The sequence below is a fragment of the Mus musculus genome, chromosome 2 (assembly GCF_000001635.26).
Source record: "Mus musculus strain C57BL/6J chromosome 2, GRCm38.p6 C57BL/6J".
Lineage (NCBI taxonomy): Eukaryota > Metazoa > Chordata > Mammalia > Rodentia > Muridae > Mus > Mus musculus.
In genome coordinates, this window is record NC_000068.7 from 130,146,750 (window position 1) to 130,166,270 (window position 19,521).

The 19,521-nt window shown below is 47.0% G+C and overlaps 1 protein-coding gene across 5 annotated transcripts in view; it reads left to right on the forward strand.

Annotated features, from left to right (window-relative positions):
* The window catches only part of Tgm6 (transglutaminase 6), a 41,818-nt gene extending 34,334 nt beyond the window's left edge, over positions 1–7,484 (forward strand). For 4 of the 5 annotated variants that reach the window (NM_001289748.1, NM_001289747.1, NM_177726.4 and 1 more), the window contains 3 exons: positions 4,525–4,679; positions 4,927–5,060; positions 6,211–7,483. In NM_001289748.1, the coding sequence (NP_001276677.1) occupies positions 4,525–4,679; positions 4,927–5,060; positions 6,211–6,364 (443 nt within the window). In that variant the 3' untranslated portion in view covers positions 6,365–7,483. Of the gene's footprint in view, positions 1–4,524; positions 4,680–4,926; positions 5,061–6,210 lie in introns of all 5 variants that reach the window. The other variant, XM_017318203.2, reaches the window with a different exon arrangement.
* The last annotated feature ends 12,037 nt before the right edge of the window (positions 7,485–19,521 follow it).

Here is a 19,521-nt window from a genome sequence, read left to right on the forward strand (position 1 = left end):
AAATGTGCACTGCCTGTTTGCCTTTTGAAAAGCATAGCCCTAATTAAATATTGCCATGCTGTGCACCCTTCATATTAAATTATAGCTCATTTTATAAGCTCTTCATAGATATCACTTTACTTGGTTTAAATTTTTATATAGATTCAAGGTGTTTCCCCCTGACCAAAGAACCACCACTAGGTTTGGTTGATATTCAATACTGACATTTTTTTTTTTTAGCTTTAATGTTCATTGGTTTCTACTCTGATTAGTATTATTCCCTTTATCTTTCTTTTGTACTGTTCTCTTTTTGTATGATTTCTTTGCTCTTTCTTTTGTTGGCTGGTTGGCTGGCTAGCTGGCTGGTTGGCTGGTTGCTTGGCTGGTTGGCTGGTAGGTTGGTTGGTTGGTTGGTTGGTTGGTTGGTTGGTTGGTTGTTTAGTTGATTGGCTGGTTGGTTGGTCAGTTGGTTAATTGGCTGGCTGGCTGGCTAGCTAGCTGGTTGCTTGGCTTGTTGGCTGGTAGATTGGTTGGTTGGTTGGTTGGTTGGTTGGTTGGTTGGTTGGTTGGTTGATTGGCTGGTTGGTTGGTCGGTTGATTAATTGGCTGGCTGGCTGGCTGGCTGGCTGGTTGCTTGGCTTGTTGGCTGGTAGGTAGGTTGGTTGGTTGGTTGGTTGGTTGGTGGCTGGCTGGCTGGCTGGCTGGCTGGCTGGCTGGCTGGCTGGCTGGCTGGCTGGCTGGCTGGTTGCTTGGCTGGTTGGCTGGTAGGTAGGTTGATTGGTTGGTTGGTTGGTTGGCTGGCTGGCTGGCTAGTTAGTTAGTTAGTTAGTTAGTTAGTTAGTTAGTTGATTGGCTAGTTGGTTGGTCGGTTGGTTAATTGGCTGGCTGGCTGGCTGGTTGCTTGACTGGTTGGCTGGTAGGTAGGTAGGTAGGTTGGTTGGTTGGTTGGTTAGTTGATTGGCTGGTTGGTTGGTCGGTTGATTAATTGGCTGGCTGGCAGGCTGGCTGGCTGGCTGGCTGGCTGGCTGGCTGGCTGGCTGGCTGGCTGGTTGCTTGGCTGGCTGGCTGGTAGGTAGGTTGATTGGTTGGTTGGTTGGCTGACTGGCTGGCTGGTTGGTTGGTTGGTTAGTTAGTTAGTTGATTGGCTAGTTGGTTGGTCGGTTGGTTAATTGGCTGGCTGGCTGGCTGGCTGGTTGCTTGGCTGGTTGGCTGGTTGGCTGGTAGGTAGGTTGATTGGTTGGTTGGTTGGTTGGCTGGCTGGCTGGCTGGCTGGCTGGTTGGTTGGTTGGTTGATTGGCTGGTTGGTTGGTCAGTTGGTTAATTGGCTGGCTGGCTGACTGGCTGGTTGCTTGGCTAGTTGGTGGTAGGTAGGTTGATTGGTTGGTTGGTTGGCTGGCTGGTAGGTTGGTTTGATGGTTGGCTGGCTGGCTGCTCGGTTGCTTGGTTGTTGTAATGCTACAGATTGAATGTGGGGCTTTTTGCTTTGCAGAAACTTCACTCTGAGCACCATCCCTGCCCTTCCACTCTTTCATTTTACTTTGAGATAGGGTCTCACTGGTTTGCTCAGGCTAGCCTTGAGTGAACCTATAGGCCTAACAGGATTTTGAACTTGTGGTCCTTTTACTTCAGCCCACCAAGCAGCTAAGATTACAGACCCATACCATCAAGCCCAGCTCTTTTTATTCCTTTTCTTTTTTTTCCTAGCATGTATTAGCTTTAATTTTTCTTGTTTCCTATGGACACTTAGATTAATTTTAAATCTGCCCCTTTTAATGACTGAATAATAAAAACGCTCTCCTCAGCACTACTTTTGACATTCCTCACAAAGCATTTTCATTTTCATGTTTTCAAAATATTTAAAATATATATCTTGATATTTTTTCCTTTGGCCAGTGTTCTTTTAGAAGAGTACTGAGCTAGGCATGGTGGAGCAAACATATAATTCTAGTGGTCAGGAGGCTTAAGCAGGAAGAGCATAAATAAGTTCAAAGCCAGCTTGAGTTAAATAGCAAGACTTTTTTTTAAGTAATAAATCCTTTACTCTTTTAGCATTTTAGATTTTCCAGTTCTCTTTGTTGTTGTTTTCTGTTAGATTTCCCATGGTCAGAGGGCACACACTGCCTTGTCTCTATTTTATACATTTATTAATGTTATTGATGGCAAAGAATATGATCTGTCTTGGTGGATGTTCTATGTGAGCTTGAGAAAAAAGTGTATCTGCTGTGTTGGATGAATATTCAATACCTGTCTATGACTTCCAGCTGACTGAGGTGCTGTGGAGAACCACAGCTTGGGAGAAAGCCTCAGCATTTCTTAACTGTGAGTGGAGTCCGTGACTTAGGGGGGCTGCACATTGTGAGGGGCCACTTTCCTTGGGACTCTGGACTGGTGCCAATGTTCTGCCCAAACACATCACTGGTGGCATATGTTTGTTCTCCAAGATGGAGCTCAGGGATTTGCATTCCAGTGAGTTTCCAGTTGATTCTGATAATGCTGGTCCCAGGATCACTCTTGGAGAGCCATGACCTATGACTGTGAAATAAGTAATGATAAATGTAAAGTATTTGGCATAATGCCTACTATCTAGTGAACAAATGTTCATTAGACGTTACTGTGATTAAGTTGGACATAATAGCTATAGCATCTTTACAGGGTCGATTCTAAGGATTGTATTAGTTTATCCCTGAAAGTGCTTCCAGGCCCTAGTGCATCTTGGTCAAATAAAAATTTGTTTTCAGAAGTTATATTGTTGTTGTACTAAAGATTCCTCTAGTAGTGACCCAGTGAAGTAAGGTAGCCCAGAAAATATGCATTTTGTGTAGCTCAGAGTTATCTACAATAGTGTGCGTTCTGTTTTAATGAGTGAATTTATTAAGTAAGCAATAGAGAGGAGATAGAGACAGAGACAGAACTGGACATTCAAAATATCCCAGCAAAGGAGCTGGAGAGATGGCTCAGCAGTTAAGACAAGTGGCTGCTCTCCCAGAGGACCCAGGTTCCATTTCCAGTAATCACATGGTAGCTCATACTGGTCTGTAGCTCAGGGGATCTGATGCCATCTGTCCTCAGCCAGCACCAGGCATGTAAGTGGTGCAAACACCCATAAATATTACACAGTAAATAAAACTTGAAAAAATTGTTTTAAACATTCAGCAGAAATCAACTGGGCAAGTCCCTTTAAGGCATCCAGCTAGAATACCCAGTCAAGAATACCCAGCTAGAATACCCAGTCAAGAATACCCAGCTAGAATACCCAGTCAAGAATACCCAGCTAGAATACCCAGTCAAGAGAGTCTAGAACAGAGTAGTGTCCCCTCTGGTGAGGGGTCCAAGTGCAAGAACAAATAGCAGCAGATAGAGACACCATCGCCAATTCTGCAGCTCCCATCATCCAGCAGAAACCAACTGGGAAAGCTGAGGCTGACAAAAGGAGTGCCCAACTGAACTTTCTCTCCATGGCTGAGCATCCCATGACTGAACATGTGGCTTCTCTTTCCCACTTCAGGCTCCTTCAGATTGCATGATAAACAATGGAAATTATCTGTTGGAAATGGTTTGCCTTCCAACTCTTCTGAAAGACACAGTGTCTCTTGAGCTATTTTGCTGTTCTCTCTGCTCCCTGTCACAGAGTAGGGACTGGGCAGCCCGTCCCCAGACCTTGAAGGACACTTTGAGACAACATGTTTGAGTTTGAAATAGGGAAGGGGACAAACAAGTTTCAAGAGCCAGCTTCTTAGTGAGCTAAGCAACACATGACAATTTACCAAAATAATGTACCTTGTAATATCTTAATATATAGATCAACCTCCTGGCATATAGGAGCAGCATGCTATATGCAAAGCTTTGGGCTAATGGAAACATTTAAGGATCTTCCCTATGTAAAATCCCAATGCTTCTGGGGCCAGCCATAAAGGAAAAATAGAGCAGCAGAACAAAAGTCTATTGTAGTCTGGGCTGCATATGTAAGCATGCGCACACACACATGAGATATATAGTGGTCAAGATAATCCAAATAGAACCAAGAGCTGGCTATGGTGTATAGTGAGCTGAACAAGAAGAGGATGCCTAGGGTGTGTGTGGTTGGTGAAGGAGAGAGACAGAAGATCCAGACCATGGAAATTCAAGTTTGAGAGGATTGGCAAGGAAAATCAGTGATGTCTGTCCACAGCTGGTGGGGCTGACTAAAGCCAACCATTCATGGTCAAGCAATATTTGAAGACATTACAAGGGTGCGGCCCCTCATGAGCTTGGAAGCTGAAGGCCATTGTTTGATCTTGATCTTCTCTGGACCTGTTACATAAGAAGCACTCAATAAAGAGTGAATAAATTCCAAGTGGGATGGAGAGATGGTGTATCAAGCATTTCCATCTTGGATAAATATGAAGTTTGTGCAGATGTCTGGGTACTTTTTGAGAGTCTCATGGTACTGACTGGCCTGGATTTGAATCCAGTTGAATGTGGGGTCTTTCTTGCTGTGTGCCTTTAGGTAAGTCAATACCTTCTCAGAGCCTTGAGTTTAGCGCCTTCAACTGCTCTACCTTTCAGAAAAGAAGATCCCAGTCACAATATCTTACTCTCAGTACAAAGGAGACCTGACAGAAGACAAGAAGATCCTGTTGGCTGCCATGTGCCTTGTCAGTAAGGGCGAGAAGCTCCTGGTGGAGAAGGACATTACCCTGGAGGACTTCATCACCATCAAGGTAACTCCTGTCCACATCTACCACCCTGTTGCTGGCAGAGCTGGTGGAGGGCATCCAAACCTGGGGTCTGAGCCTTGGGCACCAGCTTCATCTCTCAAGGGTCGGGATGATTGTGGCAGTCTAACAGGGTGTGTGGATGCAGAGGTGGATATGGCTAAACCCACATTCTCTGGTCCAGCCAGAATTCATGGGCTACAGGGAGGTGGGGATGAGGATGTTGGGTAATTTGTGGGTGCTGCTTCTCCAGGTGCTGGGGCCAGCAGTGGTAGGAGTGACAGTCACTGTGGAAGTCTTGGTGATCAACCCCCTCTCGGAGAGCGTAAAGGACTGTGTGCTGATGGTAGAGGGCAGTGGCCTTCTCCAAGGACAGCTAAGTATTGAGTAAGTGATGGGCTGTTGGTTTACAGGGCTAGGCCAGGCCAAGAAAAGGGTACTAAGAAGGTAGCAGGAGGGACTCTGGGCTTCAGGGACACACCTACTGCCAACATCAGCCTTTGGCCATGTCACCCTTACTTCACTTACATAGCAGGTCTGTCCTTCATGCGTACAACTACTGTTTCCAGCCTTTACCCACTTACTTCATGTTTGCTTGCTGCCTTTGTCTGTTTTCTTTATTTATATATAAGGGTACTGTGCCTGCATGTATGACTATGTACCATGTTTGTGCCTGGTCCCCAGAGAGTCCAGAAGAAAGAATCAGGATCTCATTGATCTGGAATTCCATTTGGTTGTGAGCAGTCACATCAGTGCTGGGAATCAAGCCCATGTTCTCTAGAAAGCAGCTGGTGCTCTTAGACTCTGAGCCAAATCTGCATCCCCATGGCTGTCCTTTATTCATTCATTACCCACTCTCTAATTCATATTTTCACTCCTTAGTTATACATTTCCTCAGCTCAATTTTAACTGGTCCATCCATCTAGCCAACCATTGTTAAATTTGCTCCTTCATTGATCTACACATTCATTTATGCATTCATTTACTCCACTCATACAGCCCTTGATCATATTGATCTGTGCTCTGAGTGATATGGACTTGTTAGGGTCACTAAGATAGCTGTTCCCATGAGAAGAGCATGAGGGATGAGTCTCATGGTCTCTTCACCTTGGGTGAAGTTGGGATGGGGTGAGGGAGAAGTTCTAGTGCCACTGACATTTGAGCTGGTCCCTAAATGATAATGTGAGGAGCTTTTCTGGCTTGGAGAAGGGAGACAGGGTTCCCAGGCAGAGGTCTCCTATGCAAAGGGAAGGCCTCCTTAATAAGAGCATCCTGGTTCTGGGCCCCTGTTGTGTTGGGGAAAGTAAGGGTGGCAAGATGGAAGAAATGTTACAGCCAAAGCCGAGGAGGGAGGTGCGAGGTGTGCTCAGGGCCAGTGAGGGAGGACACTAAAGTGGCTGTGGGGGAGGAGTGTGCATGATAAATGGAGGGTAAAGCTGGAAGTGTTGATTCTAGGGATCTGGGGTACATAGCCTGACAAGCTAGACTCAGGGAAAGAGGACTGACTGATGCCCTTTTCCCCTGCTTTTGTCTTCAGGGTGCCCAGCTTGCAGCCTCAGGAGAAGGCCTTGATTCAATTCAACATAACCCCTTCCAAGAGTGGCCCCAGGCAGCTGCAGGTGGACCTTGTCAGCTCACAGTTCCCAGACATCAAGGGCTTTGTGATCATCCACGTGGCTACAGCCAAGTGATGGGCCACGAGGAACTGGGGAGGACTTTGTCCATCTGTCTGTTTCTCCCATATAAGAGACAGGGGTCTCAGGTTGGTCCTGCTTCTGTCTTTGGCCTCCATGAGCTTCGGCAAGGTCCTTCCCAGTGCATTGATGGAGGTGCTGGACTCAGTAACCCTTCACCCTCAGGACAAGTGGCTGATGTAAGAGCAGAGGGACCCTCCAACTCTTGTCACCCTTCTGCTGGGAGAGTGGCATGTCCCAGATTTCTGAGAGCCCTGGCCCAAGAGCTCAGCCAGCTCAGCCCAGGTAACTCACCACTTCTTGCCTTTCTATCATCTCTTCAAATGTCCTGACCACATTTGGACCCAAGAATTCTCCAAGCCGGAGCATCCCCATTATAGAGGAGCCTTTCTGAAGCCATAAGACAAAGCAGAAACAAGGTTGAGAACCAAGTGGTCCCCCAACTCATGTTCTTAAAAGAGCACTGGATTTTAAGCAACAGGAGATTCTTCCCTATGTGGAAACACTGACTCTGGATTTGGGTGATGGAGCTAAAACTGCCTGAGAACAGCTGAAGAAGACAAAGGAGTTCTCCCCCAAACTGGGCAGCATGGATATACTCCAGCTCTGGCCATCCTGGAGTTCACAGGACTGCCCCAGATCACTCAGCCACTCCTTCTTGGAACTAGAATGGCTTGCACGGTGCCGATCCTACACTTGGAGTCAAAGCAGGACATGGATGCCTGGAATCAGGACCAGAGTAGACACAACAAGGCCATGAAGAATATGCCACTAGATATGAAATTCAGCACTGAAATTTCTAGACAGACATTAAAATTAAGCTACAGTTTAAGAACATTAAACAAACAACAGGTGCATCTGCAACTCAGTGCCTCTTGGATACAAATGACGGTGAGGGAATTGCAGAGATGGCTCAGCTGTTAAGAGTACTTTCTGATCTTCTAGAGGGGTTGAGTTTGGTTCCCAGCACTGGTGTCAGACAGCTCACATACTATAACTCCAACTCCAGGGCTCCAACATTTCTGGTCTCTGTGGGCACCCACACTTACCTGCTGCATGTACACCCTCCTCCCAAACACATGCAATTAAAATAAAATAAATCCTTTTTTAAAATACAGATGAGAATAATTTATGTTGAAAGTCAAGCATACACATGGTATTTGCTCCATGATTCTTGTGGTACCTCCACACAGGTACTTCTCTGACAACTCTACAAAATGTGAGATGAGACTTAGAAACCAGACGAGTAGATGTTTCAAGAAGCTTGAAACAGGAGAGTTGCCATGAGTTCAAGGCCCAACCTGGCCTACATAATGGGTTCCAGGCCAAACTGAGCCACAGTATGTTGACTGATGGGCAACCTGGGGTCCACACTGGTAGAGGTCAAGGGAGCAGGAGTGAACAGGGAACAGCCTAGCCCTGCTGAAGGCCCTGTAACAGCCCAGGGCAGGGGGTGGGGGGAGCACACACAGCCCTGGAAGTAAACTCAGCGGAACAGTGCTTGTATTCCAAAGACCACCTGCCAGGTAGCTGTTTCCCATATGACTCTCTTCCCTTAGTGCTTTCCAGCTGACCTGAGATAGAGCGTTAATGCGCCAAAGCGGCCCCTCAAGATGTTCTAGCCCTGACTGGCCACGCTAAGACTTTACATGAGACTCAGGCTTTCTGCTTCCTTTAAGTCACTCCATCCCCTGAAGACCTTCTCCTTCCACACACCCAAGCCCCCCTCCCTTCTGAAAGATTTACTACAGTGGTGGCTAAGCCAATGTCAAGGCCCAGCCTAAGTTTTTTAGGCTTTACAAGCCAAGAGGCCTCTGTTGGAGCTCTTCAACTTTGATTCAAAAGCATTGAAGTTAACATAGTGCACAAACATAGTCACAACAAACATTTAAAACAGGCTGCAGGCCTGCACCTTGCCTAGACAGGATGGGAGAGTAGGCCCTGGTGGCAGGGGCACAGGTAAGCCAGCCCCAAGGACATGAGATTGGGAGAGCTGGCCCTGCCACTCGCCTGCTGTGAGGTGTCATGATGGGGAGAACACTGCCCTCTCCCTGCCCACCTGAGGCTGACAGAAGAGCTGGACCCAGGTCAGGGTATGAGAATATGAGGGCTAGCCTCACCCCTCTCCAGCTGCAGCACTCCAGAGAACAGACCTTGCTTCAGACTCCAGAGCACAGCCTGGGCAGCAAGAACAAAAGAGCTGTCTCTGGTCACGTGGGTGCTGCTGAGCCAGCCTCAAGGACAGGAGAGCAGGAGAGCTGACCCTGCCCCTTGCTGGCTGCAGCATTGGGTGAGCTGGCCAGGACAGTGCTTGGAGACCTCACCTTGGTGGTGCCGGTGTGGGAGAGAGAGTGGCTGACCAACTCAGCTACCACCTAGGCTCAGATCCAGGGCTTTGAGTTGGCCCACCTCAGCATCTACCTCATCTATGAACTGCTGGAGCACGTGACAGGACTGGTCCAGCTCATCCAAAGCTGCAGGATCTCCATGACACAAGGCAACATCAGGATATCTGAGAGGAGTCCCAGAGAGGATCAGTATTGATAGCAGAAGCCAGAGGCCTTGAACCAGACCAATGAATGACTCATTACAGTGAACATTTGCAAGTAAAGATATATGAACAAAATGGTATATGTGGCCACACTATGACACACTACAGCTTCTACAATGAGATTTTTTTTTATGCTTCGTTTTGTTTGTTGTTCTTTATTTTCTTTTTGAGGGGAGGTTTCAAGAGCAGGGGGAAAGTATGAAGGGACCAGGAGATGAGTGGGACTGGAGTACATGAAGTGAAACTCACAAAGAATCAATACAAAATTAGAAAGGAAAAAAAAAAAAAAAACCCAGACTGCTGGCCAAGTCTACCCAGGGTTAGAATTGGCTAAGCCTTCCACAGAACAGCAAGTTAATTCAAATGCTAGGATCCAGCTCAAACCAGGGCTAAGGTTAATAAACTCCCAGCTTGTGTAAGTGATTCTAGATTGAGCCATGATTCAATCTTGGGCTGGATCATAACCCTGATATTAAACCAAATCCTAACCCTTGTCCTCAAACCAAGCCCTGGCTAGTACCAAACTGAATCCATATTAACACTGCCCCTTGGACCAACTCTCCACAGACAACTCTGATGCCAGATTATATATAGTTCCCACTTCACACAAGGATCTGATTCTAACCTCTTGATTGAATCCTGACCCTAGACTGAGCCCTAGACTCAGTGAGATCTGGTTCTGGGCTTTGGCTGTTCTCTCTAAATCAGAGCTTCAAACTGGGACCCATGCCTGCTGTCCCAGTCATTGGGTGTCATAGCTGTCTTCATGGACCAAGTCTCTAAGCATTACCTTCCTTTCTCTTGAAGGACATGGGGCAGAAATACTGAAGGAACATGCTGCCTCCCCTGCCTGCCGCCATCCTTCTCATTGAGAGAAGCCATGTCTGCAGTGTAGTCCTCACAGAGTGGCTTAGTCAGGGCTTCTATCGCTGTGATAAACACCATGAGCAAAGCGACACGGGGACCAAGTGTTTATTTCAGGCCACAGTTCCACATCTCGGCCCATCAGAGAGGAAAGTCAAAGCTGAGATTGAAGGAGAACAAGAACCTGGGGGCAGGAAATAAAGCAGAGAACGTGAAGGAGTGCTGCTTACTCGCTCTCACGGCTTGCTCAGCCCAGGACCACTGGCCCAGGGATGGCACTGTCTACAGTGAGCTGGGTCTTTCCACATCAATCATTAATCAAGGGAATGTCCCACATACTCCTCCCAGAGCAGTCTGATGGAGGCAACTCCTCACGACCCTCTCTTCCAGGTTATGTCTAGGATTACAGCAAACCAACCAGCATACAGAACTTCTCAGCAGGCCTGTCTCTTCTGTCAGATGGATCCCCTTCTCTGATATATGTCCCCAAAGAGAGAGAAAGTATAAAAATACCAGCCCTGGGCAGAAAGTCACCTGCCACTCCTAGTGCAAGGGACACCCCTCCACAGCAGGAGTCACTGCACAGCAGTGGAAGAGGTCTCCTGGATCCTCAACAAGTCATCCCCCAGCTCGGCTGCTGGGGTTGAGCTTCCCAGGAAGCCACCCAAAGGCGGAGTTTAGCATACAAGATGCTGAGATCCTGACTAAGGAGTAACCTGGGGTCCAACACATGGCCAGGGTTGGGAGAGCTAGGCTGAGCAGATGGAGGAGTTGAACCCTGATGGAGGTCATGTGACATCCCTGGGTAAATAGGTCCCTATCGCCTCACCCTCAGGTAGCTCCAGAGCTGGAATGGCTGTAGGAGTGACCAGGTTGACTGGCAGGGCTGTGCTCCTCTGATGGACGCCATCACTGATTTGTCTAGAAACATGATGCTGAGCAGGAGAGAGCTCTACAAATGGGATGTCCCTAAATAGACAACGGCATCAACTGTCAGTGCTACCTACCGGCGAGCAATCGTCCCCACTGAAAGGGGTCTAGGCTGTATCCGGTCCCCACACTGCATGCTATGTAAATCAAAGGACAAGACAGTGGCGTATGTCCCTCATACATTCTCTAGCCAGTGGAGACAGGTATCCAATCAGGACGTTTCCCACAGAATGGCACACAAAGTGAGAAGTAACAGTTAATGCATAAACAAATCACTGAGTAAATCAACTAATTGAATTTAGTGCTGAATGTCGAAAAGAGGACAACAGTGACAGCCTCTCCCTGACTGTGACAGCCCTATTTTTAGAGAGAAGAGCCAGAGAAAGACGCTCTGAGAAAGCTGGGGTCTCAATTATGATAAAAGCAGTGATTGAACTAGTGCACATGCTGGGAGCGACTTCAGGATCCTTACAAATGTTCATCCTTCCTGCACAGCAGCTCTATAGAGAAGGCCCTATTGTTCTCTCTTTACAAATGAGGAGAGACAAAGTCGGGTAGAAAACGGCTGTCACTTGCACAGAATCACACAGCACCTATGATAGCTAATGCTGTGTTTTAAATTTAAATTACTGTATTTAAGAGATCCATAAAGCAAAAATGCCTCTACCTGTAAGCTCCACGTGCTGAGGACAAATGACTTCCTAGAGTCCTGGGGGCTGTTGTTCATGTAAGATAACAAGCCAGTGTTTTGCTTCTATAAACAAGCTTGGTTGCCCCCAAGGCACAGGATGTATGCTTCATCACACGTGGGCAAGATGTCAGGATGAGTGCTTGTCTATGATTTCACAAAGGCAGAAAGTATTAAGCCTAGTGAGTTTTGCCTTTATACCCCCGACTAATGTATTCCGGCATCATATTCTGAGCATGTGTTTCAGGTATGAACCCAGCTAGTATCCACAGTCCTGGCCATATTTAACAAAGCCTCTTATTTGTTAAACAATTTATTAATTGTCAGATTAGTGAATCTCTGAGCAACCCCAGACCCATAACACATCTAAAAAGCAGTCTGCGGTACCAGAAGATTGCTTCACGTGAAGAGCCAGCTGTACAAAGATCTAGGAAACCCTGTTCCAGGCAGAGGAAAGGTTAGGGTTTGCCTTAGTTTCCTGTTATGATAACAAAAATACCAGAGATAACCAATACAGAGAGGGAGAGGAGGGAGAGGGAGGGAGAGGGAGAGGGAGAGGGAGAGGGAGAGATTTGAGGCTGGACAGATAACTCAGTGGTTAAGCTCAGTCTGCTTATCACCTAGAGGGCCTAGGTATGATTCCCAGCACCTACACAGTGGCTTACAGACAACTGTAACTCCAGTTCCAAAGGATCAATACTTTCTTGTGACTTCCACAAGGAATAGGCATGCACATGGTACACAGGCATACATACAGTCAAAACCCCTATACACATAAGACAAAGAACAGGAGACACTTATCTTGCTGGTGTTTTTGGTGATTTTCCTTCATGCTCATTTGGCCTCACTGATCTTGGGCCCATGCCAAGCCAGTGCATCATGGGAGGGAGCCCATGGAGGAACAAAATTCCTTATCCATAGTGACCAGGAAGTGCAAAGGTGGTAAGAAGAGAGACCAGGGTCTCATCCATTTGAAGGTCTTCCAGATTTCCAACAAAGCCCCACACCTTAAAAGCTCTAGTACCCCCAATGATGTTGTGGTAAGCTCACACAGGGCTCTCTGGATAGCAAGGACATTTTCCCCAGAGTGACTCTATCATCCAATCCTTAATTAATAACCAGTTTCCTTTTACAGACAAACTGTTATCTGCCTACCCCAGATACATAATTAACATGATATTTTCTTCCTCAGCTATCCAAAGCAGACTGAGATGTGCTCCTAAGCAAACCATTGCAGGTGTAATGTTTGCTATCCACTCTATGCAGACATCCCCCGCTGGGGTTCTGCTCTTCTGTTACAATTACTCCTACAGGTCTATCTCCACATAGTGCCTGCTGCCACAGATCCACCTGAGACAGCGCCATCTCCTGAGACCTACAGACAATAAATCCGCCTTCCTCCAAAAACCTCATTTGACTGAAGACTCCCGAGACACACACTGAACCCCACAAAGGACAGACTTGGGACCTTCCAGCTACAGATGAACTCTCTTGCCAAAGCCAAATGGCTGCTGAACTTTGGGGAAGTTACATGATAGTGAGGAAAACATAATGTCTATCTAGATCAATTAATTGCTGTTCAAAATGGATGTTATTACCCTCAAATTGTACTACCCATGGAACAATTGATTGTACAATCTCTTGCCTTCTCAACCCTTACCCTTAACTCTCCTTACTACTCTGGCTTTGTTCTGTTACTTCTCTAGGCTGTATGTTTTCTTCTGATACTTCCACCCACTCTAAATGTTCACAACAAATGACACAGTCACACAGTGACACCCCTCCCCCTTTTCTTATAAAAGCAGACAGGGGAGATGTGGGGCATTGGGCTATACACAGACAGCCTGGTTTCCAGTTGAGGCTAGATGTTGAACCCCAGGACCTGGTGGTGATAATTCACCTACATGGGATGGAAGGAGTTCTCTCATGTCTCCTGGGACCCTGGCTCCTGTTGAAGTTACCGTCCCCTCAGCCCCCCACAAAAGAACATGGTCAGTAGTCACATAGGCAATGTCCCAAGCTTCTGACCTTCAGGCTAAACTCCTCCCCAGTTACCTAGCAACAGTACAATAAAGTAGCCCACTATAAGAGGGGCTGTTTGGCTCCTCCTCACTCTCTCACTCCTCTCCTCTCTTGCTCTTATTCTCTCCTCTCCTCTCCTCTCCTCTCCTCTCTACGCTCTCTTTGTCTTCTCCTCTCCTCTCTCCTCCCTTTTCCTCTCTCTCCCTCTTATTCTCTAGCCTTTCTTCTCTCTCTCTCTCTCTCTCTCTCTCTCTCTCTCTCTCTCTCTCTCTCTCTCTCCCCCTCTCTCTCTCTCTCTCCTTCTCTCTCTCTCCTTTCCCTCCTTCTCTCCTCTTGGCCATGGCTGGTCTCTCTCTCTTTTCTACCTTCTCTCTTTCCCCCTGCCTTTCTATAACAAAGCTCGAAAACCATAGACAGTCTCTGCTCATCAAGGCCTGTTGCACACTCTCACCTGTGTGGGAACCTCTCCCCCTCAGCCCTCTCCCCCATAACCCCAGGGCTACAGGGTGTCGTCCTGGGGCTCCTTGGTTTCGGGGACTGCCCCTTGTCCACCCTCCCCCCCCCCCATCGAATGGGATCAGTGGCTTAGATGCCCACCTGGGGCCGAGTGGAAAGCGACCGGCAGCCCTCCCATGTCTGCCTGCCCAGAGCACAGGAGGAACTCTGGCCGGACGTGGACTTCCTCCCTCCCCCCTCTTTCCCCAGCCCCCTTTTTAGTTCCCACACTTAACAGCCCCATCCTCTCCCCCAGGCTGAGAACCACTAAGCCTTCTATAGCGGGGCCCAATACAGCCCAGGCGGAGTGTCCTGACCCAGATAGCCATGTGCCAGAACTTGGCCCTTAGAGATTAGAATGGAGGAAATGTGCAAAGGGTGTTAGAGGTGTTGCCAGTGATGGCAGAACCCTCACTAATGTCCCAGCTAAGTGACTTCTGCCATGACACATTTGCTGTCTTCAAAGCAACCCATAATTTAAGGCTTAAGGTAATGACCAAGAGCTCATGCATCTGGATGGAGCTTGGAGGGGAGAGCTGCTCTCTGCTCAGCTCAGCTCAGCAACCACTGGAGCAGGGCAGATGATCCCCACCCACCACCCCCAGCTGAACACACCCACGATCCCTCCACACGTCCAGGGCTTCCTCACCACACAACAACTGGTTGCCCAAAGGCAGTCTTTCAAGAGGATGCCCTCTTACTCAGTCAACACTTTTGTCCCGCCTGATAAGATAAAAAGCCCACCCACATTGAGGAGGGCCATCTATTTTACTTAGTCTACTGACTCAAACCTCACCAGAGGCATCCAGGATGCTTATTCAAATTTCTAGGCGCTCCAAGACCCAGTCAAGTTAAACCTGAACCACCACAGTGCTGCAGTTGGCTGCCGGCTATGTGGACCCGTGGAAGCCATGTTAGGCAGGCAGACTCTTAGGCTTTGAAAAGCTGCTCTGCCCCAGCAGAGACACAAAAGGCGTTGAACAGTGTAACAACAGCACTCCATGCTCCCTACATGCCAAATAGACAAGCCACACTCTTATTTCTGTTTTACATCCTGTGGATGTTGTTGGCCAGATCCCCACAGGGTAAGAGGCTCCCAATGAAGGAGCACCCAATGAATTCAGGTTGCCTAGGCCCAGAACCCATGCACATCACCAAAGGGTTCATATCTGTCTCTTCATGGATGTCTATGGAGTGAGCTCTCCTGGTTGCAGAGGCTGGGTGGATATGCCAGCCTACAGGCACATGTGTGGAGCAGGTTGCTGATATCACATGTGACACTTGACGACTGCAATGGCTGTGACTTTGTTTTTCTTCTTTCTACAGGATTCACATTTTCAGGGACAGGTGAACGTGTTTAATGTAGGTCAATGGAGCGCTTCTCAAATTTAAAGTTACCAACAATGGAGCCCCAAGAATCTCTCAGACTTTAAGGTGCTTCTGGAAGAGTTTAGGTTCCAAATTCCTGCTCTGCTAGGACAGAGTTAAGGGATACAGCCCAGTCTGCAGTGTCCCCTGCTCACTCTCCCTCAGGAAAAGTCAGGCAAGGAGCCTATGGGAATGGCTGCAGTCTGCGAGCGGTGTGAGCCGAGAGATGTTATACTTAGGACTCTTGAGTGTACTGTGTTTTTTCCATTGCCACATATCTGAGCTAGTCCAATGGCGGTGGCGCGGTGGTGCATTTCCATCTACATTTGTGCCCAGGATGGCCAAAAGCAAGGAAAGCTGTGTGCTATCATTACTGTTGCTCTGCTTCGAACTGGGGTCCTAGTGCAGTGAAGCAGGAAAGCACAGCAGCTACCCAAAGCTGGAGTCAATGGGTATAGGATCAAAAATATAAAAGCAAAAAGATGGAAAACAGCTGCCCATAAAGGATTCTCAAGTGCTCCAGCATAGGCCTTGGATATGAGGAGCCAGCCTGCCCAGCACGGCACTAAAGCTCAGGACTGGGTACTGCCCAGGAAAGACTAGGGAGTCCTGAGCACTCACTCCACTTCTAGCTGACCTTGCAGATGTGCACAAGCAGAAAGTAGGGGCTAATGACGAGTAGTAAACTTCCTGCCAAAGAATGAAGGTATGCCTCAGCACACAGAGGACCATGATAAAGCCTGGGAGTTTCCCATTCAAGGCACTTACCAGCTAATACAGCAAGCTTCCGGGATGTACACATGGCTCTACAGAATAGGTCAAGAAAGTCACTAACAACAGAAACCCACAGCGGCATACACTGGGGAGACGGGAGCTTACTCCAGATTCACCGTTATATATTAGCCAAAAGTCTGGGTCAGGGGTGAGGAGGGAACCAACACAGAAGTAACAGAATATGGCACATGTCTAAAACAAAAACCTCAGAAACAAATTCCCCTTGAGGAAGTCCAGACATCAAGGCCACCCAAAATCTGCTGTCTTGAATATGTTCACCCAACTAAAAGACGACAGAAAGCTCACTCAGTGGAACATGAAGACCAAGAAGCATGAGCCTGTAACACCGATTCTAGGGCAGCAGCTCCCTGGGGTCTGTGGCCAGACTGGGAAAATGGCTGAGCTCCAGGTTCAGAGAGACCCTGACTGAAAGGCAAGATGAAGAATGGTTGAGGATCACACCCAAGCGTGGGCTTACACACACACACACACACACACACACACTCAGGTGCATGCCAGCTAATTTTGATATGCCTTGACTAGTTCAATGGCTAAGCACTTCTAAACCTCCCCAAAGCTAGCAAACACCCCCCTCTGGTATTCCTGAGTTAGCATCTTTTAAAATCTATATTTCCCCTCAGCTACCCCAGACCCTAGGGGCCACTTTCCCAGATTCTTACATGCCAGTGGGACTTTAAGTTTCATCTTTCTGCTTCCCCATCGTGGTGATTCTCTGTCTCTCCTCTCTCTTCCCTGGCCCACGAAATCTAAAAGTCCTGCCTCTGTCTCCCTGCCCAGCCATTGGCTGTACAGCAATTCTTTATTACCAATCAAAGCCAGCTGGGGGCAGGGTCCCTCAGGACTAGAGCGTGGCTTTGGGGACCAAACTAAGACAAAGCATTGAAACCAATTCCCAACTATTGTAATTCTGTTTATTTAATGTGAAATGGTGTTCACACAAAAATCTGTATGTGGATGCTTACAGCAGCTTTATTCATAATAACTCTCAACTAGAATAACAATTTACATGTCTGTCCTTCAAGTATTTAAGTATGTGGTAAGTACATAAACTACTTGTAGTGTACCCACACTGTGGAATACTACTCAGTCTTGAAAAGGAACTATTGACATCAATAACACCCGAAAGAATGCTATAGAATTATGTTAATTTTTATTTTAAAAGGTAGTCTTAGAGCTGAGGCTGTCATTTAGTTGACAGAGTACTTACCTAGCATGCACAAATCCCTGTGTCTCTAGCCCTGCATAAGCTGGATGTGGTGATACATGCTTGTAATCCTAGCATTTGGAAAATGGCAGCTACATGGTCATGGCTACATATCGAGTTCAAGGCCACCTGGAGGATTTGAGAGCCTACCTAAAACAATTCTAAAGGCTTTATGATACCATTTAAAACAGTCTTAAGATGAAAAAATAACAGGGATGGAAACAGATTCCAGTTGCCCAGCATCTATGACACAGTGGGAGGAGTGTGTGTGGCTATAGAGGAGGCTCCTAGGACTATTCTGTCATGACCACATCAAACAGAAATCTTAGCTGTAATATGGGCCTACAGCATTAAGATGTTACCACTGAGCCAAGCCATGTACAGGATACAGGGGATCTCCCTGTACTGTTTGGTTTGGTTTGGTTTGGTTTGGTTTGGTTTGGTTTGGTTTGGTTTGGTTTGGTTTGGTTTGGTTTGGTTTGAGCTACATGTGAATATACTGTCATTTCAAAACAACAATCTTACTTTTAAAAAGTAATTGGGATTTATTTTACTGCCCAGCATGATCTATCCTCAAGAATGTCCCATGTGTGTTTTTGAAGGACGTGTGTAGCACTGTGGTTTTGACTACAGTTTTGACAGATCAACACACTCATAATAACTGAAGTCTATGTCTGCTAAATCTAAAATCTTGAGCCACTAAAAGACTTGTGTATTGATTGCTGCCGATCGGTTTTCTGTTGCTCTGACAAAGATGCCCGAGATGATAACTTATATAGGCAAGCGTATAATTGAAGAGAGCCAGTAAATCCCACATCCTTTGCTAGGTCTCAAGAACACGTTAAAAGCTCAGGCTGTTTCCAAGCTGACATCATCCTTCCTTCTTACTTTCAAGACCTCACATTACTGAAGGAGGAGTAGCCAACTGGTATACCAAGAGACTCAAGGCTGCTCACAGCCTTATCGAGCTCTCTGGGCTAAAGAATGCATCCCTGCAGTAGAGCTGGATGAAGCTCCCTTTATCCCCAGTATATACAAGCATTTCTTTGGCTTTCATCTTCCAGCTCTTTGAGATTGCTGACTGGTCTATCTAGTTGTCCCAGCTAGTATGGAAACCTTAGGCTAGCTGTGACACGGGCTTCTCTAGTTTTATCTTACCAGCCTTGAACATGCCATGTGCTGTGTGTCCTGTTCTCCTCACAGCCGATGCTCAGTCTACAGAAGAGACCTCAGTTCTAGCCCAAGCCACCCTTCATTTTCATTGTTTTTACTAAAGTCAAACAGGAATCCTTAAATGGATGCTCCCCAGTCTAGTATGTGGAATGTAGGTCAATGCCCCCTCAAGTTGTTTTGCAGTCACAACCCAAGCAACTCACTGCAAAAATATCACCAGATGATGATGCTCTTGACCTGTGTATACTCATTTTTAAATCTGTCTAGAACTATTCATTAGTAAACTCCAACGCTGCTTCAATTTGTTTCAGAAGTTGAAGACATTTACTGCCCTAACCTCCAAAGCGCAGACATGCAGCACAGTGGGCTGCCCCGTGGTTATTTGCCCTGGTGACTGTGCCGCTGATGGAGGCTGAGAGCTGCTGTCAACACTTCACACACTAGACTAGGAGCAGGTCAAAATTTGAAATCCAAAGAGTCATTTTTACCAAACACACAGTTTTTATACAATAGAAAAAAAAAAAATTCCAAAGCTCCTAGGTCAATCTATTTTAAGATGAAAACCCTATATCTACCCAAAACTGAATCTCAGAATTGTCCCTATCCCAACTAAATACAAATGGAAACTCTGTTCTTCCATCTGCTAAGGTGAAAAGCCTTGAGTTTTTACTGTCCCTATTTTTTCTTCACCTCAATAATTCCAACCGCAAATTCTAATCACAGACAAGCAGACCCTGCTCACATCATCACCACCTCCACGGGGACCCATACCATCATCTTGCTAGGAATTTTGCAGGGACCTTGTCAATGGACCTTCCTGTGTCTCTCAGCCTCCCCAATCCCTTCTTAGGACACTCTATCTCACAGGTACCCATCCCACTCCCAGTGAAAGCAAGTGCCACTCTTGGTTCCCTGGCTCCTCTGACTTCAGCTGTGGTTCTCATTTTACTCCTGCATCAGCCATGTGTCCTCGGGACACAGGAGCTATGTGGTGATTCGTTAGTAAGAAATAGCACCAGCGAAGAGCGAAAGTGCAGATTTCTAGAGCAGCTATTATGTCTATG